We start from the raw sequence: 23510 nt of genomic DNA, 5'->3' as shown, positions 1-23510 counted from the left end.
TAACATTGTTTACAATGATTTCTTTCCAGGTACTTACTTTTGTTTAAATTTAGAACATAACACAAATTACAAATGTAAATAAAAAGAATGACTAGTCAGTATGTATGCCTGCAATTATTCTAATGTGTTAACTCTTACTTGTTTGAGAGAGGGTTTCACCATGGAGTCCAAGTAGACCTGGAACTTGCTGCCTCCAACTTAGAGCAGTCCTCTTGCCTCTACCTCCAAGGGCTAGGGTTTACAGGAGTGATCCACCGTAACCAAGCTGAGCTAACCACAAGCGTAACTGAAGTTAAATCAAAGCTTACTGTGGAAAAGGAGGGATGGCTCAATACTAAAATTTTTCTATCATGGTCTAGGCAATTCGTGAAGAACTTACCCCAAAGTTGGGGAATGAGCAAAGGCCTAAGCTGAAGTCAGAATTCTACCTCCTTACCCATGACTGTCAAGATTACAGTATATCCAAAAAAAAATTTTAGCAGACAGATTTTTGGCTTTACATAGCTTCTTTTTACTTATATCAAAGATGTTAAGATTAAGAATGTCCTCCTGGTTCTGTTTTATTTGGCAACTTCTCACTCATACGTTGGAGTCCAGCTCAAATGTTTCTCCTTCTTGAAGCCTACTCCCGATTTACAGGCTAAATTAATAATCTTCCTCCATGCATGCTATCCTTTTGAATATAATGGCAGTATTACTCACACTATGTTACTGTGAGCTGTTTCGCTGTCAAAAGTGTTCACAAACTACCCAAGCTCCTAAGGGTTAGTGACCATGCTGTATCATTTGCATTTGTGCTATCTAAACACTTTCAGACACATGGCAGTGTGTTGTAAAAATGATTTAAACACTATAGGCTTGAAGATGAAAGACAAGGTAAAAATAGAAAAAAAAAACATGGATTAAAAAGTTTACTTCTACTGTTGTAGAAATTTCTACAATGAATTAACTACTATCATAAACAAATAAAACACATGAGCTACTCTTCAGATACAATACAACAGGCAGAGACAGACTTTGGTCCCCGAGAGGAGGAAAACAAAGCCCACTGTTTTCCTAGCTCACTCCCTAAAGGCAGTTTCCAGGATGTAGACCAGGGAGGTGACTCAGTCGTGGCTGCTGTAACCAGAACAACATGGATGGGTGGCTTAAACAACAAATCTTTCTCCTACGTCTGAAGCCTGGAACATCCATGGCCTGGGAGCCCGGAGACTTGGTTCCAGTTTGCAGATGGCAGCCTGATTACTGTCTCATCACCTGGCAAAGGCAAGAATACTACTCCTCATCTTCTCCCGTAAGAGCGTGACTATCACCCCTAAGGGTGCCACCCATAATTAAATCACCTAGAGGCCCAAGGGCCCAGCTCCTAGAGATTCCATAGCAACCTCCAGTTTGAAACTGAAAAAGGCGTTCAGTCCTTAGCAAAGGGGCTCCCTGAGAAAAGTCCAGCGTTGTCGCCTGGCAGGAGAAAGGGAGCCGTTGTGGAAACACTAGTGTCCCCAGCTGACACAGCAGAACGTGGGAGAGGCAGGACCTCAGTCACGAGACCCTTGAACTCTGTGCCAGGGCCAGGGTGCCTGTGAATCTCCAACTAATACTAATACATGAATGCACTGAGCGAATAAAATTCCACAAAGCTGCAGAAACAGCCACAGGAAAGTGGTAAACCAAACAACTCCTGAATGTCATACTAGTCACAGTAGAGAAGTTCATAGGACCTGGGGCCACCGGTCTAGTTCTCACGGGGACAGTGTTCAGAGTCTATCACCAGGGTAGCAAGGATATGACACCTTAGTATGCTCTCACTAGTTGTGGTGGGCCATACCTGAAATCCCAGCACCTGAAAAGTAGAGACAGGAGGATCAAGAGTTCAAGGTCATCCATGTCCACATAGCAAGTTGGAGGCCAGCCTGGGCTACATGAGACACTGATCTAAAAAAACAAAAATAAAAAAAGACTGCACTGGATAACAGTACTGGGGAACAGAAATGCCTATAAAGGGTCACACTGGTTATAAGGAACCCACAACAGAGCTGGGCATGGTGCCTGCCTTTAATCCCAGGACTTGGGTGGCAGAGGCAAGGCCAGACTGGTCTACACAGTGAGTTCCAGAACAGCCAGGATTATATAGAGAGACTGAATCAAAAAGGAAAAAAAAAAAAAGTAACTTCAAAAATAAGTAAGCTGTAACATGTATGGCAGAGCAAAGTCTAGCATCTTGCAAAGGAACACAGCAACTAAAACCATAAAATGTGTAATATTTAACCTATAAGATACTTCCAGTTGACAAAATCTAACACCCTTTCATGAGAAAAGTCTTGGAAAGATCAGGGATACAAGGAACACACCTAAACATAACAAAGGCGATGTATAGCAAGCCTATAGCCAACATCATATTTAAAAAAAAAAATGACATCATAAAGTTTGCAGGCAAATTGATGGAACTAAAAAAGGTCATCCTGAGTGAGGTAACCCAGACCCAGAAGACAAACATTGGAGGGGTCAGGGCACCAACCCAGCCACAAAACCTTCAACCTGTCCTGCCTATAAGATGCCGGCATACAGGTGGCACAGAACTTGTGGGAATAGCCAACCAATGACTGATCTAACTAAAGATCCATGCCATGCCATGGGAAAGAGCCCACGCCTGACACTGCCTGCAGAGTCAGGAACCAGAGGCTAGATAGTCCAGGGAGATCTAGGATAGAACCAAATACAACTGGGAGGGTCAATTAAGTTCTTCTTAATGGTATGCTGCTACACTTACAGACCGGAGCCTAACATATTGTCATCAGAGAGGCTTCATCCAGCAACTGATGGGAACAGATGCAGAGACCCACAGCCAAACATTAGGTGGAGCTTGGGGAAACCCTCAGAGGAGGACGGAGGATTGTAGGAGCCAGAGGGGTCAAGGACACCACAAGAACATGGCCCACAGCATCAACTAATCAGGGCGCATAGGAGCTCATAGAGACTAAAGTGACAATCCAGGAGCCTGTATGGCTCTGACCTATATATGTTATTGTTGTAGAGCTTGTTCTTGTGGGAGCAGGGGCTATCTCTGACTCTTTTTGTCTGCTTTTGAGATTTCCCCCTTTTATTCCCTCTTACTGAGTAGCCTCATGCAGCCTTGACGTAAGGGTTTGTGCTTAGTCTTATTGAAACTCGTTATGCTATGCTGATATACCCGAGGCCTGTTCTTTTCTGAAAGGAAATGGAGGAGAAAAGTGGGTCTGGGGGTGGGGTTGCTGGGAGGAAAGGAAGGCAGGGAAACAGTTGGGATGTGAGAGAAGAATAAGTAAATAAGTTATAATTTTAAAAAATGTCCAGTCATGCTAAGAAGCTAAGGAAGAAGACTTATAACCAAGAGGAGGTTTGACCAATTAAAAAAAAAAAAAAAAAAAAAAAAAAACCACACACACACAATTCAGAAAAAGAAAAATGAATGAAAAAAGTAAATAGAAATGCACTCAGATTTTTAAAACAGAGAAAGATAGTATGATAAGCAGGCAAATGGAAGAGTTTCAGGGTGGTTAGCTAAAGCTGAACAACACAAAATCTGATTTAAAAATGCTTTGGATGTGAGCTACCACCCAGGCCCAGAACCAGGGCTATGAGTTGTCACACATCACATCCACCTCATCTGTGAACTATTTGAGTAGGTGAAGGGGACAAACCTACAGATCCAAAACAGCAGGATCTCCATGACACAGGACAACAAAAGGATGTCCCCAAGGAGCCCCAGTGAGAGCACAGCAGAAGCCAGAGGCCTCGGGCCACATCAGTGGCTCCTGGCAATGAGCAATAAAGATGAATGGAGTAAAGGGTAAACTGAGTGACTCAGCTACAGCTCCCATGACAAGATCCTACTCTTTCTCTCTTGTTTGGTTTCTTTGGTTCGTATTTTTTTATTTTTCTTTTAAATTTGGTTTTGTTTTGGGGGTGGGTTACAAGGGCAGAGGGTGGGTGTGAGGGGATGGAGAGATAGTGGCGTCAGACTGCATGATGTGAAATCCACGAAGAACCAACAAAAGTTAAAAATTATTTTGTTTGGATTTAAAATAGTATTAACAAAAAGATAAAACAGACTACTGAATTTTGAAACACAGCAGTGACAGCAATCTAAAATAAAGATAAGAAGGAAAAAGACTAAAATTAAAAACCGGAGGCTGTACCGGGCTGGAGATGGAGACTGGTGTCAGTGCGCTTCTTTGCTAGAGCCCTGGAGTTTGAGCCCAAGCCCTACACAAAGAAAACAAGCAAGAAGGCTAAGTGCTAGGAGCAGCCTGTAACCCCAGCACCCGAGGCAGGAGGACGCAAAGTTCAAAGCCACTTGCCCCACATAATGAGTTGTACGTCAACTTGGGCTGTGCTATATAGCAAGACTCTAAAGACTCTATTTAAAAGAAAAGAAAATAACAGCCTGGAAGGGAATAGCAAGTGGTCCAACATAGACTACTGAGTCTCACAGAAAGGAAAATGTGGGGGCAAAAATAAAAGAAATAATAGCCAGTAGCATTTAATTAAAGCAAACAGGTATGAACCAGGCCAGTGAGATGGCTCAGGAGGTAAAGGTACTTGCTTTGCAATTTGGTGACCTGAGTTTATTCCCAGAACCTATGCAAAGAAGGAAGGAGAAAACACATTCCACAAAGCTGTTCTCTGACCTACACACAAACTTATCATGCACGCGTGCGTGTGCGCGCACACACACACACACAATTTAATTAAAAAGCTATCAGAGGATATATATATGGCACATATATTTTTGAAATATAGGTTAAAAACAAAAACAAGCACATACTGGTATAAGTATGTATATTCAGGTAGACACATATACATATATTTCCTAGCTAAATCCTCTGTGGAGATGTGAGAATGTCACATTCCACTAGAAGATTCAGGATGTACTTTGGAAAGTGCCTGACTTTAGGGTTAGGGTCAGGCAGGACAGCATGATACTGTTCTAGAAACTAAGGATATGTTCAAGGAAAATTAGGAATCCATCAAAGGGACATGAAACATTAGACTAAAAGTGTGCAGCTGAACACACTTGGAACACTTGAAAGAAGGGAAAAAAAGACTTTATTTGAAAAAAATAAAATAAAAACAAAAACAAGAGTCCACTGTCGTACACTTATTTAAATAAATGAAAAATAAACAAATAGGAGAAGAAAGTTCTCCCGTATAGTAGGATGCTAGCTGGTCGCTGTAGAAGGGTGAAGGCGCAGGAAAGGCGTTGTGCGACCATGACAGCATAGCTAGTTCCAACGGAAACCCACGCTGAGTGTGGTGGCGCACGCCCCCACGGTAACCCTAGGCACTTGGGAGGCGGAGACACAAGGACCACGGATCCAAGGCCAGCATTGGTTATATGGTAAGTTAGAGGCCAACCTGGATTACATGAGACTCTATCTCAAAAAAGGAACAAAAAAACAAAAGTAAGAAATGTAAATACAGCAAAAGGGTAGGGTGGAAGATGAGAGACTTACGGATCTGTTTAAAAACAGTGAGGACTTTTTGTACTCACTTTTTAAGGATTTTATAAAAACCTTAATGACATTTTTCAGCTGACCTGCACTACAAGACGCACTAGAACTTTTAGACTAAAAAGAAAATGGAATCAGCTTGGCATGGTGATCAATGCCTGAGGCAAGAGAACTGTCTCAAGTCAGGCCAACTTCAACTACAGAACAAGATGCTGTTAAAAAACAAACAAGCAAAACTAGGAAAAAACTAAAACAGAGTGCTAAAATAGTCAACTGATCTAAGAAGGGCAGAGAAAACATACAAAGGAACAAAAGCACAGGGCACAAATAAGAATAAACTAAATGGAAGATTTAAATTTCAACAGTCAGGTCATGTCGTCCATCATTAAAAACAGACTGTCTGACCTAACACAAGAGCAGCAACCTAAAACTGAGACAGTTGTCTGTAAGACACACACTTTCAACGTGAGGGTGTAAATAGACTAAAAGTGAAAGAAAGTATAAGAATTAAGTAAAGAAAGCTGGGCAAGGGAGGCTGGAAAGATGACTCAAAGGTTAAGAGCATTGGCTGCTCTCCCAGAGGTCCTGAGTTCAATTCCCAGCAAGCACATGGTGACTCACAACTGTCTATGGTGAGATCTGGTGCCCTCTTCTGGCTGACAAATGTGCATGCAGAATGTTGTATACATAATAAGTCTAAAAAAGAAAAAAGAAAAGAAAAAGAGGAAAAAAGAAAGAAAAAAAAAAAAAAGCTGGGCAAAACAGACCCCAGGATGAGGCAACAGTACAGATAGGAACTTCATAATGATGAACAAAATCAATATGCAACCATTACTGAGCCAATAATGGACTCCCAAACTACACAAAGCAAAACATGGCAAAAAAAAAAAAAAAAAAAAAAACAAAAACAAACAAAAAACCAAAGGCAAATTGGAAACCATAGCTGAGTATTTTGTACTTCTTTTAGTGAATGATGACATTAAATAAATCAGAAAAGATATACACAATGTGAACACTATTAACTCATTGACGCCTAGAGGACTTGACACCCAACATTTATAGAACCCTTTCTCTTCAAGCTATTAAAAAAAAAATCACCTGACTTTTAAAAAAGTCTCAGGCTAGGAGCAGTGGCGCACGCCTTTCATCCAGCACTCAGAAGGCAGAGTCAGGCAGATCTCAGTGAGTTCAAGTCCATTCTGGTCTGCAGAGCAAGCTCCAGGACAGTCAGAGCTACATAGTGAGACTGTCTAGAAAGAAACAAAACAAACAAAGAAATAGTCAAGGGACTGAGGAGACAGGCCAGTCAGTAGAGAACTTGCTTCACAAGCGAGAGGCCCAGAATACACACTAAAAACAAAAACTAACAAAAAGGAAAAGCAACAGAGTGACGGTAAGCAGTAATGAAGCGGACAGAGGCAGTGAAGCAGACAGAGGCAGGTCCTGGGAGCTCACCAGCCAGCCAGCTGATACTTATTCCAGGCTAGGGAGAGTCTTGGTCTCAAAAGAAGGGGGACAGGGGCTAAAGAGATGGCTCAGCAGTTAAGAGGGTCTGCTGCTCTTCTAGGACACCCAAGTCCACTTCCCAGCACCTACACTGGGTAGCTCACAAGTCTCTGTAACTGCAGTTCCTGCGTATCCAATGTCCACTGTGTATCAATATCCAGTGATCTCTGAGAACACAATACATATGACAATATGACCACACACGCACACTCACACTCACACACACAAATAAAAAATGGTGGGCAGTGCCAGAGGAATGACACCCATGTGGCTCTTTAACCTCTAACTACACATACACATAAATGCAGAAACGCACAAACTAAGGAAAAATGGTGTTAGTCTGGCTGGGTGTGTAGCTCAGTGATAGAGTGCTCGCTTACCTAGAACATGCAAGGCCCTGAGTTCTACCCTCAGCACCAGGGGGAGACGGGGGCTTTCTGTGATTATTGAATAAGCACGTAACTGCATAGGCAGAAGATGGACACATTGAATCTAACACTACATAGTCCTGGAGAGATGAGTCCCTTGGTGCACAGACACTCAATTAGGCTGTCTGGTTTGCTTTCTATTGCTATGATAAACACCATACCCAAAGGCATGGGGGGAAAGTATGTATTTCAGCTCACAGCTCACATCAATCACCGAGGGAGGGCATGATGGGAACTGAAGAGACCAGCAATGATTGCTGCTTTCTGCCTTGTTCCTATGGCATGCTCAGTTTGCTTTCTTCCCTCTTTTTTAAGTTTTTTAATTTTAATTTTTATGTATGCTTTTCCTTGAGTGTATATCTGTTTACCTTTTGTGTATCTCATGTCCACAAAGATCAGAAGAGGGCATCGGGTCCCCTGGGACTAGAGATATAGGTGTTTGTGAGCTGCCATGTTGGTACTGGGAAATGACTCCACTTCCTCTGGAGGATTAGCCAGCACTCCCCAGCCATCTCTCCAGCCCCAGTTTGATTTCTTATGCAATGTCCCAGGACAACTTATCCAGGGATGGCACTGCCCTCCCATATCATCACTAATCAAGACACTGCCCCAGAGACTCCCTAAAAGCCAGTATGATGGAGGCATTAGGTTCCCTCCTTTTCCCAGACAAGAGCTGGTGTCAAGTGACTGAACAAAACCTAACCAATTCACAGGAAAAACATCCAAACACATAGAGTAAAATAAAAAGTTTTAATTAAAAAAAAAAAAAAGGAGGCCAGCCTGGTGGGCATAGTAAGTTCCAAGACAGCCAGTGCTACACAGTGAAACCCTGTCTCCAAAAACAAACAAACAAACAAAAAGGAGGTCCCAGCACTCAGGAGGCAGGCGGATCTCTGTGAGTTTGAGGTCAGCCTGATCTACAGAGTGAGTTCCAGGGCAGCCAAGACTGTTACACAGAGAGATCCTGTCTTGAAAACAAAACAAACACATATACAAAGGAACAGTACAGGGCTAAATTACTAATTCATAGGAAGAGAAATAGTACAAAAAGCTAAAGTTGACAATACAAACTTAGAATCATCTTGATGTCTACATTTCAAAATGTTTAAGATCCTTAGAACCTTGTTTCTCCAGAAGAGCACTAGGCATGCAGAGAAGAGCAGAGGTTAATGAGCAGCACAGAAACCCTAACCCTAACACCATGGGACTGGAGTAGTGATGGCGCCAAAGGGGAATGTATGAAATGGGATGAAGACCTGCATTAAATATGAGAAGGAAGAGGCAGCTGTGGCCTGAGGGAAAACGTCAGGTATGAAGAGAGAACAGGAGTACTTCTCTGCCGAAGCAAATCAATGAAATGAAGGTGGAGCCCACTGCGGGGACGCTTCGGTGGCGAAAGGTGCATGCTGCCACGCCTGCCCACCCAAGTTTGATCCCCAGATCCACATGTTGAGGAGAGAACTGTTACTTCCTGCAAGTTGTCCATGTGTGCTCTGTGCACGCGCACACACTAAAACATAAGAACTTCAAGAACAGCAAAAAGAGGAGGATAAAGGGACAGCATGTGGCCGCCGCTTAGTAAAAAGGCTTGGCAGCAGAGATTTAAACAACAGAGCGAAGCATGGCAGTTAGGGGGGATGGTGGGATCTAAACAAAGTGATTTTCAAAGACCCATTCTGTATATAACTGAACAAGACAAGAGAGGTACACTAGCCCAGATAGCAGAGGACATACCGAGCAAAGTAAATGTGTGAGGGGCTATAGAAGGCAGGCATCCCTGAGATGTGACGGGAACAAGGAAGATTGCAGGCCCACGTGTGGACCTGCTAGTGAGGGCCGAACACTGCCCATGCTCTGACGATGGCTTCACCTTCCCTGTCGACTTGAGCAACTCTTCACCTGGTATTTCCTCTCACTCATTTAGGCTGGGTCTTCTTCGTGAATAATTCATGTTTAAAAGCTTACCTCAACAGCTACTACACATAAATCTGCAAGGTACTCAGGAATAAGCCACGAACTTTCCCAACATGATGTCTGAGAGAAACGGTATTTAAGATCAGTCTGTGCTTGGCTTTGAGCTATTCAGAGAAGACTTCGGCTCTGATTAAGATCGGTTCTCTGGTGGGCTCAGGATGCATGATGTGAAAAACACAAGAATAAATACAAAAGAAAGTCAAAAAAATAAACAAGATCCATTCTCTCAGCCTATCATTTGGTACACCATTTTCCAATTCAGTGACGTCTGGCAGCTGGCAGAGACAGCTGTCTGATGAATTCTGGTTGTGAAGAGGGATAGTACATGGTGCAGAAACTGGTCATAAGACACCTCACAGCCAGGTGGCAGTTGCATATGTCTTTAATCCCAGCACTTGAGAGGCAGAGGCAGATGGATCTCAGTGAGTTTGAGGCCAGCCTGGTCTACAAAGTGAGCTCCAGGACAGCCAGGACTATTACATAGAGAAAGCCTGACTCAAAAAATGAAAGAGAGAGAGAGGCGGAGAGAGAGAGAGAGATCTCACTTCCTCTTGTCTTTCTCATCCTTTCCCTGGCTTCATTCTCTTCCCAACTATGTATAGTTCTCAGAGATCCAAGTGTTCCAAGGGTCTGAGACCCTTCACTGCTGTTCTATGTGATTTAGCTCCACCAAGAAAAGACCAAAAGGCTGGCTTTGTTTCTTTGTTTTTGTTTTCTTTTTCTTTGTCTTTTCTGCCCAGGCTTGACACCGCTGCTCTCTCTCTACCTCTGCCTCCTGGAGTTAGGACCTCAGGCATGCACCCCTCACCCAGCTCCAAGCTCTTCAATAATCAGAGCCCATTTTACATGCCTTCTGTTCTTAACACCCACTCTCCAAACACCCAACAAAGCTGCTTAGTGTCACTCAAGCATTTGCGTTGTATAAGCTGGACCTTCCTGACTGATAACAAGGACAGTCCTTTCTTAGGCTGTAAGACAACCCCTTATGTTATATCCAAGGTCATGAACAAAAATGGTAGGTCAGTCACAAACAATGTTGCGTGTGTGTTTATGCATCTATTCATCCACCAAAAGCAAATAGGATGTTTTTGTGACTTTAACATAAAAACAATATTGCATTTCTCTTGTGAGTGTTTCGTTCCTATACAATGATATAGAATACATTCAGCTTCATTTTTTAAAAAAAATGAGTGGTTGAATTTTAAGTAAGAAATGTGTAGGGCTAATTTACCTCATTGGAATCTTAGTAGCGTACATGAAATCAACAATTTGCTTCTGTGTTCTGTCATACCCACATTGCTACTTTCTAGTTTTCTTCCATTTCCTAGTGTTTTACATATGAAAATAAATTGCTAACTCAGAGGTTGTTATGAAAAAAATAAAAATTCTTTGACATGAAAAAATGAGAGGAACAGATATTTGTGTCATAAAGCATAAATTATACCGTGGTATATTTATGCAAAAAAGTTAAAACCAAAGAATTTGCTTGCTTATTAAAATGCAAACATTACCTCAGTCATACAAATAGCCCCAAACACGCCCAGTCTCTGCCTCTGCAGATCACCCACCAGCATTAGATTACCTCATATGACATTATGGAACAATAGTGAACTCTGTAATGGTTGAATATATTGTCTTGAAAGAATAAACTGTCATTAACTTGAATAAAAGCTTTCTGAAATCAAACCTGGGGGGTACAGCCTTCACTGGGTGGCCTTTTTTAAAAAACTACTTTAAGAAATTGCCTCACCCTGAAAGCAAGCAAGGGGGTACAAAGAGATGGCAGTATAAAGGCAACGGTAATGAGTTGCCTTCAAGTCCTACAACGGCCCAGCAGGCGGGGGCCAGAGCTTTAAATTACAAAGCAGAACAATGTCAAAGCATGAGGCTCTGCCACAAATTTGGCACCTAAAATCCAAACAAGCTCACACACACAATCTCCCTAGGCCCTCTGTGATTTATTCAACAGGTTCTGTTGCAATGGGAACAATCCCTACTCTACGGCCGGCCGGCATGTCCCATCTAAAGAATGGCTATTGATACAGCTAGTGATGTTAGTGAGGTCAGGAATTTAAGGTGAATGCCAAGGTTTTAATCTAGAAAGGAGAAAACAAAATAGCTCTCGTGGGGAAGTACTGGGGGAGTTGGAACACTTATTATCGTTAGGCTACTCAGTTTTCCTGTCTGCCTGTCTCTTCCAATCACAATCCAAGAGGTTGCTTGTTCACAGATGGCACACAAGCATCTGTAAACACTCAGTGCCTTTTGTTTGTGCCTGTGGTCTAAGTGCAGCCATACACTGCCATTTCTAATCAAGTGAGCTCTCTATCTTCCTTAGCCAAAACCAGAGAGGCACTCAGAGTCAACTGCCCTTCACCAGCTCTCCTCTCCTCTATACCTACTCTCAGTGAAGTTAGATGGTGGAAAAACCTGATTACAGCCTAGTTACTAGGGTAACCAAGTCCAGGTGCATCACTTTGCAAGACACTCACTTCCATCACACTCATCACTCATGTTCACGGTGAAGGACCTTAACTTGGTTAGCTTCCCTTAGCACCAAGTCTTCTCCTAGACACTTCCCAACTAGTTAGTTTATTCTCATATCAACCATTTCAAATGATTAAACAACTAATCCCAGAAAATTTTTATGTATATCTCAAATTCTAGTTTGCTTTTAGTATTTTCCTAATGTAAGAAAAAAGTCAAGACTAAGTAGTCACAGAAACCGGTGAAGGACTGGAAGACTTTGGGGAGTGAGAGGGTAGGGTTAACAGGAAGAAGGAATGTGAAAACTGACTGCGAGCAGTACTCCATGCAGATCCAGGAGGGTGGAGTGAAGAATATTAATATCCAGCTATTCCGCTTCTAAAGATTGGACAAGTATATGTGAAGGTAGAGATTTCATTAATGTTGGCTCCTTTGGAGAATCAGGTTACTCTTCAGAGTAAGGGAAACGAGGGAGAAGAGAGTACGTGACAGAGTGTAATATGTTCCTTTATAGAGTAGAGGGTTATCAAAGGCTAGTCTGGGGGCCAGCACAGAGAAGAGTGGAAGTGTGAATGGGCTCACCTGTAAAGTAGATGAGTTGCTGGGAAGAATATATATATAGATCCACCTGGATGTGCTTTTTGTTTTTGTTAGACACAGCATGGAATGGTGCAACTAGTGTAGGACTTGACATTGGTGAAGAAATTTCAAGTGCAATCTCTATCTGCCAGATGTCTGATCTTGCACAAATCCCTTAAATAAACTCAATGATGCAAGAATTACAAGAATGGTATGTGTATATATGTGGAGCCAGGGTACATTCTAATACAAATAACTACATAAGATGCTTTATTCCAGTCTATGAGACCAGCTTGCTCTTGTCTGGGCATTTGCTACCTCTAAAGTTCATACTGAAACTTACTCCCCACAAATCATAGGTTAATGGGATTTGGAGGGGGGCTTTGGAAGGTAACCAGGAAGGTAACCAGGGTAAGGCATAGTCATGGAGGTGGAGCCTTATGACTACACGAATGGCTTTATTTGAAGAGAAAGAGAGATCAAGTTGGCAGCTTGCTCTGCCTTGTGAAGTGATATCCTCCTTCATGTCATGACCCAGCAAGGAGGCTCTCAGCAGATGCCAAGATGATACCAGAGCCACGGTCTTCATCATGAAGTACAAGGTAAATTAACCTCCTTTCTTTATACATTTCTCAGTCTGTGTATTGTTATAAAAAAAAAAAATGAAGACACAGTTTGTGTAAACCACAGCCTTACTTATGCTCATTATTGCTTAGGTTTTGTTTTGGGTGTTTTTGTGAGCGGTAGAGGCAAGGAATCTGAAGAACTCATATAGCAGAAGCAACATTCAGTTCACAGGAAATTGTTTCCAGGAACAGGGAGACAGCTCAGTCAGTAAAGTGCTCCTCACACAAGTGTCAGAAATTGAGTTCGATCCCCAGCATGAAAAGCTGGATGTGGTAGCACACCCCAGCTCTGGGTGTGTGGGGACAGCCAGACCCATGATGACAGCTGGCCTTGCTTAATTGGCAAGTCCCAGGTCCCAGTGAGAGACCCTGTTTCAAAAAACAAGTGGATGGCTCCTGAGAACACAGGAGGTTGACCTATGGCTTCCAAATATGTACACATACAACGTTCAGACACACCCACACAAAAGATCAAGAAAATAAACTCCATTTAATGGAGATATAAAAACACTAATGGTCTTTGCATAAAGCACCTTGAAATATGTGACCAGGTCATCTCTCCTCTCATAAGCAAACTTTTCTCTCATGTAAAACAGTTGCCAGAACTAATTACCAGTACATTAATGGCGATAGAACTTTCCTATGGGTCTGAACTAATCAACATATACCATGTGGAAATATAATGGTGAAGGGCCACCTCCAGTAACATCAATTCGTTCATTAATTTACTTGATCCTTATTTTGTATCTTGTTCTTCCTTGGGTGCTGGGCTTCAATAGTGGAAAGAAACAGAAAGTTCCTGTCATCATGGAGCTCACATTGCAAAAGGGAAATACGGACAGTAAACCAACTGGGCTGGGTCAATGGTAAAGGTGCCAAGCCTGATGACCTGCCTCGATCCCTAGTACCCATATGATGACAAGAAAGAACGCATTCCCAAAAGCCGCCCTTGACCTCCATAAGCAGGCCGTGACATGCACACGCATACACAACAAACAGATACACATAAGAAAATGTTTTCTAGTTACAGTATTTCAGAGGTGATTAAGTGCTACAGGAAAAAAAGAAAAGAAAAAAGGCAGGGAAAGAGACTCCAATTTCAGACATGGCAGTCAAAGAAGACTTCTCAGAGAAGACGCCAATTAAAGAAAGAAGCAAAGAGTAAGGAATACAGATATGTGTGGGAAGAGTAGCAGGGTCATCTATAAACCTCCCCAGCAGTCCAGATGACACAAAGTGTAACCCTCACCTTTTAAAAGAGGCTGGAAGGTTGGGATCTCTTGCAGCTTGATGACATCAGGGTCATTGCTGACATTCCTGGAGGCCTGAGAGCCCTGAGCCACGACCACGATGTCATCCATCTTGGCCCGATGTTTAGCTGGAGATGGAGTCACTGCAAATCAAGCGACACAGATCAGGAACCGCATGCTGGAGAGCCACCACTGCCCACCAGCAGTCACTAGAAGGTAGTTCACATTACACAGAGATCCTTCTAGTCTTAATATACATGCTTCTCATCAAAGCCATCCTTACTTAAAATCACAAACCACTTCTTCTAAGAGTTGTCATGCCTACTTTTTGTCTTTGAAATGTTGAAGTGGATTAAATTTTAAAAACAAATAAATAGTGACAACAACAACAACAAAAACCTATAAGGAAATGCTGGTATGGTGATAAACACCTTTAATCCCAGCAAGTGGGAGGCAGAGGAAAGCGGATCTCTGTGAGTTCAAGGCCAGCCTGGTCTACATAGTGCATCCCAAGACAGCCAGAGCTACATAGTGAGACCCTGTGTCAAAATAAGTAAAAATACATAAATAAGTAAAACTAAACAAGTGACTATGAGGGGATGTAATTCAGCTGGTCATAAAACTGGATATAGTGGCTCATACCTCCACACTCGAGATAGAGACAGGAAGATAATAATTCAAGACCAGGGGCTGAAGATATGGCTCACTGGTTAAGTGCACTGGCTACTCTTCCAGAAGACGCCAGTTCAAGTCCCAGCGTCTTGGTTCAAAACTATTTGTAGCAGGTGGTGGTTGTGCATGCCTTTCATCACAGCACTGAGGAGGCAGAGGTGATGGGAGATGTCACTCTGTAAATATGTTTCTCTTATTGATTAATGAATAAAGTACTGTTGGCAAATAGGAAGGCAAGGTAGGCGGGACTAAGAGACAAGGAGGATTCTGGGAGATGTAGTAGGAGAGTCAAGATGTAGGTAGGATGAAAGATAAGGGGTCCTGACCCTTTCTCCAGTAAGAAAAGACCATGTAGAAACAGATTAATAGAAATGGATTAATATTTAAGACAGAGCTAGCCAATAAGAAACGCTAGTAACTGGCCAACAGCTTTATATCTAATACAGTGTCCCTGTGTGTTATTTGGAGCTAATGGGGCTGTGGGACCAGGCTGGCAGGAAAAGTGCTAGTAACACAGAGGCAGGCAGATCTCTGTGAGTTCAAGGCCAGCCTGGTCTACAAAGCTACTCAGAGAAACCCTGTCTCAAAAAAAATAAAAAAGTAACTCTACTTCTAGTGGATTCAGTGCCCTCTTATGGCCTCCTCAGACACTACATACATGTGGTGCATAAACATGCATGCAGGCAAAACACCTATACACATAATGATAAACTAATATACAGTAGATCAGCTTAGACTACATGAAACACTGTCTCAAAAAGTCGTCATTTTGTAGTGGGGGCGGCTGGCATAGGTAGACTGTAGGGAACTTCTACTTTCTCTTTTGTAGTGCAAGGGATTATAAACAGGGCCTTTTGAATAATAGGTAAGTGCCCTACCACTGAGCTATGACCCTAGCCCAGAACTTCTATTTCCTATTACAGACACACACACACACACACACTTAAAAAACACTATAACATGTATGAAATTCTTGTATAACCAAGCATTTTACTATTCAATACACAAATGCCTCCTTTTTTTATTGTCCTGATCTGATATATGTCCATAGTTTACAAATGAAGGAACCACACTGTCTGGGACTTGCCCAAGGCCAACAGGCCTAGAAACAGAGTTAGGAAAGGTACTGAAGGTCTCTGGGCCCTTGGTACAAGGACTCTTAGTGATACAGAATGCAAAGCTGTCTCTCTAACCTACGAAAGCCATCCAGGTGTGCTGAATGGAGCCGGTTGTACCCAAAACCTCGGGTTTCAAACCCAAATTATAAGTCTAAGGTTCCAATGAGCCTTAGTGCAGCATTAGTGAAAGAATAACAGGGTCACTCAACACAATTATTTTCCACTCAGGAAACCGGAGGTGCTTGAAGCACGTCAACTTCAGGTTCCTTAGGAGGAAAGAAGTTCAGCGCCCCCCCCCCAAGCATTCCCTAGAACAAGACATCTCAGCCAAACATCCTCCTGGTTGGAGCAAGAACGAATCCTTGTGGTGTCTTATACTGGAAGGTTCTAGTAGGCAATAGGTATACTCGGGCTCATCAGTCTGCTCTGAGGATAGATACCACAGAGCTACTCTGCCTTCTGGAAACTAGCCTCTCCTGATACTTGGTGTTTGTCCTGAAGGAGGGCACAGGGGTGGGGGGTGGGGGTATCTCTGCTACTTTTATTGCTTTTCAGGAGTAGCTTATCCTGGCTTGGTAGATTATCTAATATTTTACAAAAGCAGTACCAAAACATCTTTCCTGCTACAAACTAACATGATTCCTCCTTTCCCCAGACACCAAGGGAAAGGGGACTTCAAAGCATGCTAGTCCACCTCTATTATTTTATGCATAAAATGGGTAAAGATGTGTGTAAAAAAAAATGGGGATACTTTAAATACTACACATAAGCATATGTAAAGCACCTGGCACAGGAGTGTGTGCAAATTCTCTCAGGAATAAGCCTAGATTGTTGGTTACCAGATGAGCAACAGTGCTAAAGCTAAAGGATGCCACCTTGCTTCCGCTAAACTATGCTTCTGGCCAGGCATAGACAGAAGGAAGTAAGAGATGACACTCTGGGTTTTCCAAGGAAACAAAACATGGCAAAGGAGATACAAGTTCCCAGACAGCGGATCTGGAGGGCACTGTCTCAGAGGAATGCCCACCATCCCCTACATCTGTAGCTTCCACGTTTCTAAGTGGCAGATGTTAGTTACCAAGTTGGGGGGGGGGGGGAATGGACAACAGAAGATACACCAGACCTTGCCTGCTATCTGACCAACTTAAAAACAAAAACAAAAACAGGCCCGACACCTGAGTGGAAAAAGCAGTTTCTGGAAACATATGCACCCAAACATTGAAGGTGGCGGCCCAGCGATCATGGGTCCCTTCTCTAGAGGAACCTCGACCCCCGGCGTTTTATCAGAAAGCCTGATCTTAGAGGGCCTGGGTGGTATCCATCCTCAGTGAGCCAAATCTCGGGCGATCATTCCATTCCCGAGCGTCTCGTACAGACTGAGCGTGCCGGTTTCGGGGAGCAGGGCTGGGGCGGGAGGCCACGCCTTTTCTGCGCTGGGGCGCACGGTGGGCCCGCCGGCTCCGCGGGCAGCGCCCGGGCGGGAGGTGAGGCACCGACCTGAGGCGTTCAGATCGCCGGGGCGGCTCTCGGCCTCCGCGCTCTGCTCGCTGCCCATGGCGCCGGCCGCGGAGGGACAAGCGGGGCAGGGGCCGGGGAGAGCGGGGAGGCCCCGCTGGGCCACAGGCACGCGGGCGGGCAGGCGCGGCACGAAGGCGCGCCGCGCTGACAGCAGGCTCGGGACACCGGCGGGGCCGCGGCTGCGACCGGCGGGCGGCGCTGCTGTCATTCACTGGCTCAGTCGCCTAAACTCGCTCCTTCCGGGACGCCGATTGGCCGCACCGGCGACGCGGAGCCATCAGTTCCGGGTTCGGAGGTTCCCGCCCCCAAATCCGAGGGGCGGGGCGGGGAGACGCGCGCTGAAGGTTGGGGCGGCTCCGTCTTAAAGGGCCAGGCGTCTCCAAGGCCAAAGGTGTCCAGAGGGTGAAGCTTTGAGAACCACAGGTTAAGCATCGTGACCCCGATGATCTTCTAATAACTTTGCAAAATGGACTATGTTTTTGTTTTTGTGATTGGACCCGCACACTGTAGCCCCGGGTGACCTTCGACTAACCACCTCTATAACCGGTATATTTACCGGTTTTACCAATGGAGAATAAAGGTGGTCTGTAACACAAACATGCTCCCTGTTTCAAGTCTTTTAATTGTCACAGCTCTAAGACCAATAAATATGTAATTTCCAAAGTTATCAGGTGGTAAGACGTGGGACTATTTGGGACTATGATTTCAAAGCTGGTTCTTGCTTCAATCCCCTTTACAATGCAATGGCAAGAATGCAAATAGATTTTCAAGTTCAGTATTTTGTAGGAATATGAAGATAGACATAAAATTTACCCATCATAGGCTCGTAGAATATGTTTTGCTTTGTCTGGGTTTTGGTGTGCTGTGTCAGGGTTTTGTGTCAATCTCTCTCTCTCTCTCTCTCTCTCTCTCTCTCTCTCTCTCTCTCTCTCATCTAATATTTGATACACAAGTCCAGATCAGATGATCCTCCTGTTTCATCCTCCTGAATGTTGGGATTACAGGTATGTGCTATCATGACCAGGTATAGAATGGTGAGGGAAGATGTTTTAAAAAGTGCTTTCCTTCTCCTCCTCCTCCTCCTCCTTTTCTTCTTCTTCTCCTCCTCCTCCTTTTCTTCTTCTTCTCCTCCTCCTTCTAAACTTTATTTTATTTGGAGCAGGGGATAGGGGTTGGGGTTTATCAGTGGAGACCAGAAGAGAGTATCAAATATCTGGGAACTAGAATTACAGCCAGTTGTCAGCTACCCAATGTGAGTGCTGAGAACTGAATTCAGGCCCTCTAAAAGAGCTGTTACAATTGTTACAATTGTACAGTTACAATTGTTACAGTTACAATTGTAACTGCTGAGCCATCTCTCTCTGCAGTCTTTGAAGCATACACTTTAAGTGGGTGGATTTAATGTAATGTGGAATTTAGTATGCCCTTGCTTGCTGGCTCAGCATTTTCTGGGAACCTGTCAGGTGCTAGGCACATGTTAGAGGTAAGAAGAAAAGATTCAACAAGACGTATGCTTAAGAAACTTGCAGTCCAATCCAATGACAAGAAAATGAGTGTTTGTATAATAAGTTTCCTCCATTTGTGATTGATGCCTCTTAGCATCACTTACATGTGAGTATGTATTACATGTATGAACAGCCTTTCCAAGTTAATGGTGCTTTCATATGAATTAGTCATATATCACATAAGAAAAACTTTTTAATTTTCTGTGGATTTTGTTGTTTGAGACAGGGTCTTGCTTTGTAGCCCAGGTGTACGGTAAACTTACAGAAATTTTCAAGCCCTGGGACTATAGGGCTGTGCCATCAAGCCTGTCTTGATTTTCCAGTGAAGTGGTTTATTCTTGATCCTACAGAGAAGATGTGAGCTACCCAAAACTAAAGTCCCCTTACTTTCTTTGTTCCTATGCCTCCTCCAGCCTGGTGCTTCCTCCCTATATTACCCAGCACATCCACCCACCCGGTCTCCCATCCAAAAGTCTACTTGGCCTCACCGGCGCATCTGAGCAGCCACTAAGTCCCAGAGAGCCTGTCTCTTAATTCCTCCTTTATTTCCACTTCCAAATTCAAGGTCATTTCTTTCATTTCTTGGAAGTCAGAGGCCTCTGAACTCACTTCCTTCAGTCTATTCTCCATGTAGCAAGCAGAGAGAATTTTCCAGAATACTAGTATATTCTAATATCCTTTTTTTTCCTTGATGTACAGGCAACTTTCCTGCCAAATGGGCTGGTGCCTGAGTGGTCTGTTTCCTCTCTATGGATTACTCATTTTTGTTTCTCCTCTTCCTCCTTATTTAGCTAGCTGAGCGTCCTTTTTAGATCTAACTTATATACCTCTTCTTGGAAGATCACCCTCCAAGATTCCTTAATTAGCATATTCTATGGTAATATCTGTTCTTCCACAGCCATTGATGTATCTGTCTCGCTCATTGAACTAGAAGCATCTTGAAGTCAGGCCCAGTGTCTTAGTCTTCGATTTCTTTATGAGGTACGTAACAGATATTCTCCTAATAAAACACTTTTTTTTGTGCTTTCATGTAGACAGGAGTCTTAACTCTCACGGAAAAGAATCAAACACCTCTTGAGGTGCCAGACCCAATGGCACACACTTGTAATGCTGTGGGGATTGGAGCGAGCCCTGAGTAAATGGGCAAGGAGGAGATGAAGCCCTGGGTTACTGTGATGTTGACATGAGCACAGCCATGTCAAGGCCTCAGTGCCTCAGACTCACTGGAGTAGCAAAGCTTTCCCGGTGAGGCTCATAGGGATTGCAAAGGCTTTCTGTGGTCCAAGTTCAAACGCTGTGCGTGGAGAAACTACTAACCGAAGCTTCCTCTCCAGGATGGCTGCAGCATAGAATGAATAATAGTTGGTCTTAATAATAAAAACTCAGAGACAGATAATTGGGGTTGGTGCTAAAGACCAGAGAAGCAAAGCAGTCAGCCACTAGAGAGTTCTTACCTCTACCAATGCTCAGACTGAAGGGGCGATCCAGTCCTCAGATTGCATCTCCAGACTGCACTATTCTCCACTAAACAGAGTGCTCCTGTCTCCTCCCACCTTATATTCCCCTCTAGTGCTGGGATTAAAGCTTTGTCAACCCATCAACCCAAGTGCTGGGATCAAAGGTGTGAGCTCCGCTACTCTTTTAGACCGATTCACTCTCATGTGGCCCAGGGTGGCTTTGAACTCACAGAGATCCATCTGCCTCTGTCTCCCGAGTGCTGGGATTAAAAATGTGGCCACCACTGCCTGTCCTCTATGGCTAACTTGTGATTTAGGTGTGTGGTTAACTAGTAACTGGTGTGTGTGTGTGTGTGTGTGTGTGTGTGTGTGTGTGTGTATAACTAGTGACTTAGCTCTTAACTAGGTGTGTGCCTAACTAATAGCTTAGCTCATAAACAAAATATTGCCACACAGCAGCCTGGGACTGCCCCTGCCAGTCTTCCTACCAAAATTAGCTAATTCTGCCTCCTTAGTCAGCTGTATGCCAAGGAGCATCTCCTCAACCTAGAGCACTTACTTTTTGGTTTGCTGTTGCTGTAGTGGTTGGTGCCCTCCTCTGGATCCCAGCTTTTCTGTACATATGTCCATGTGTCTGTCCTACCTTCATTCTCTCATCACTCCAGTCAGGTTTCAAGGACCAGGCAGTGCAAGAGGGTAACATTATCCCAGCACCCAAGAAGCAAAGGAAAGAAGATCCTGAGTCTAGGCTAGACTGGGCTTCATAACAAGACCCCATTTCAAAAACATAATCAAACCTCACCATGCAACAAGGTAGCGACAGATTTGGTTTCTATTTAATCATCTGTCTTATATCAACAGAATTGTGAAATGTTTATTTTATAGTTTTTACTATTCTGTGAATTGAAATTAGGACCTTGAATATGTTAGTAAAGAGATTATTATGTGGTTAAGAGCATTTTCTATTCTTGCAGAGGACCTGGGTCTGGTTGCCAGCACCTAGAAGGTGGCCCATAACTGCTGTAATTCCAGTTCCAGGGGATTCAATACCTTTCTCTGTCCTTCCAGATACTGGATATGCTCACATGTGGTGCATATACATCCATTCAGGCAAACATTCATATACATATAATTAAATCCTTTTTTTTTTTTTTTTTTTTTTTTGAGATAGGGTTTCTTATATCTCTGGCTATCCTGGAACTCGCTCTTTAGACCAGGCTAGCCTCAAACTCACATAGACCCACCTGCCTCTGCTTCCTGAGTGCTGGGATCAGAGGTGCATGCCATCATGCCCTGCAAAAATAAATCTTAAAAAAAAAAAAAAAAGTTTAATATGGAGTTGTTAGCTGCCTGATGTGGGTGCTGGAAACCAAATTTGGTTCCTCTGGAAGAGCATGAACTCTTAACCATTAAGGGTCTCACTAAATTTCCCACTAGTTAAAATCACCCTGTAGCCCACACAGCAGTGGTTCTGCTATCTAACCTTTAGAGGGGATTGCAAACCTGTGCCTCCAGGCCCAGCTCCAAGAAGTTTTGTTTAGTCATTGTTTTCATCGGTGACCTTTATTCACTGCTGTAATTGAGGCACATAACAAGTCCACTGTAGTGGAACACTAAAGCTGGCATTTCTTTGTCATTTGAGACAGGGCCTCATGAAGTCCTGGCTATGCAACCAAGGATGGCCTGTGTAGTGAGATAGTCCGTACTCGTTACAGGCCTGATCTTCCTGTTTCCCCATCTTGAGTTTGGGGGTTACAGGCCGGTATGGAAACACCCTGCAACCTGAAGTTTCTGGTGATGGAGAGTTGCTTCGTTCCCATCACCCCCAACCATATCATCTACAAAGATGGGAGTATGCATACTTGGAGTCTTGTTTGCAGCAGGAAAATTATCCCAGTGAAGTAATTAATCCACACTGGAGTCTGGTTTTCCTTGGCAGCTCTTTGGTACCAAGCTATGGCAACATTACTATAACTGGAAAGTAGGTCACCTTCTACCTACCATGAGATGGTTTCACATGGTAGACCGTTCATTGTTCCCAAGCTTTCTCTGGCCACATATACTTCCTGCATCTATTGGTTAAAGCTGGGCTTATCCATTGGCTAAGCGTGCCTAGAATAATCTTCTATAACTACAGTTTGAGAACTTTCACACCCAAAAAAGTGATGAAAGTTAGACCAAATTACACCAGCGTTTTAGTGAGGTTTCATTTGTTTGGAGTTATATGCAAGCAAGGGTGAGGGAAGGAGGTGGATGAGAGCTACTTTAACCCCCAATGTGCATTTGACATTCATTTGGCAGCAAGTACATTTTAGTTAAACACATTTAACAACTCTGCCATACAACATACTATGCTAATTGTCTAGGGACGCCATTTTAACTATGACAATGGACATCATTGCCTTCATCATTACTCTCCACGCCCATAAACAAATCATAACTGGAATTGTGCCCCTGTAATCCTCGCACTTGGGAGGTAGAAGTAGGAAGATCGGGACTTAAAAGTGCATCCTCAGTTACTTATGAAGAAGCCAGACTGGTGAGAACCTATCTCAAAGAAGGAAAAACAAACAAACAAAAAACATCAAAAAACAAAACAAAAAAAATGAACACAAACGAACAACACACAGCAACATCATCAACCCAGGAACCCCACCACCATCACCACCTCCAAAGCCAAATGCCTTCCCCCAGGGTTGCCTGGGAACCGCCAGCTGTGATTGAGGCCCCTTCTGATCTCCAGTTATGGAAATAGGATCCTCCCAACTATGCCCAAATAGGATGCACTGTGAACTTTAACCAAGAAAGTGTTCTTGAACCAAATGGGGTTCCTACACTTGGGAAATAGAGGTAAGAGGATCAGGAGTTCAAGGTCATCCTTGCCTACAACCAAAAGGCAGC

The 23510-nt window shown here is 43.5% G+C and overlaps 1 protein-coding gene and 1 pseudogene across 1 annotated transcript in view; both read right to left on the bottom strand.

Moving 5' to 3' along the window:
* The window catches only part of Borcs5 (BLOC-1 related complex subunit 5), a 67214-nt gene extending 49298 nt beyond the window's left edge, over positions 1 to 17916 (bottom strand). Inside the window, exons 1-2 of the mRNA XM_051173196.1 lie at positions 17627 to 17916; positions 14339 to 14482 (exon numbers count right to left, since the gene is read on the bottom strand). Coding sequence (XP_051029153.1) covers positions 14339 to 14482; positions 17627 to 17855 — 373 coding nt within the window. The 5' untranslated portion in view covers positions 17856 to 17916. The remainder of the gene's footprint in view (positions 1 to 14338; positions 14483 to 17626) is intronic.
* Positions 1 to 23510, bottom strand: part of LOC127212972 (actin-related protein 3-like) — a 220518-nt pseudogene that overhangs the window by 71367 nt on the left and 125641 nt on the right.

Source organism: Phodopus roborovskii, unplaced genomic scaffold (genome assembly GCF_943737965.1).
Source record: "Phodopus roborovskii unplaced genomic scaffold, PHOROB, whole genome shotgun sequence".
Taxonomy (NCBI): Eukaryota; Metazoa; Chordata; class Mammalia; order Rodentia; family Cricetidae; genus Phodopus; species Phodopus roborovskii.
This window is presented reverse-complemented; position numbering and strand designations above follow the sequence as displayed.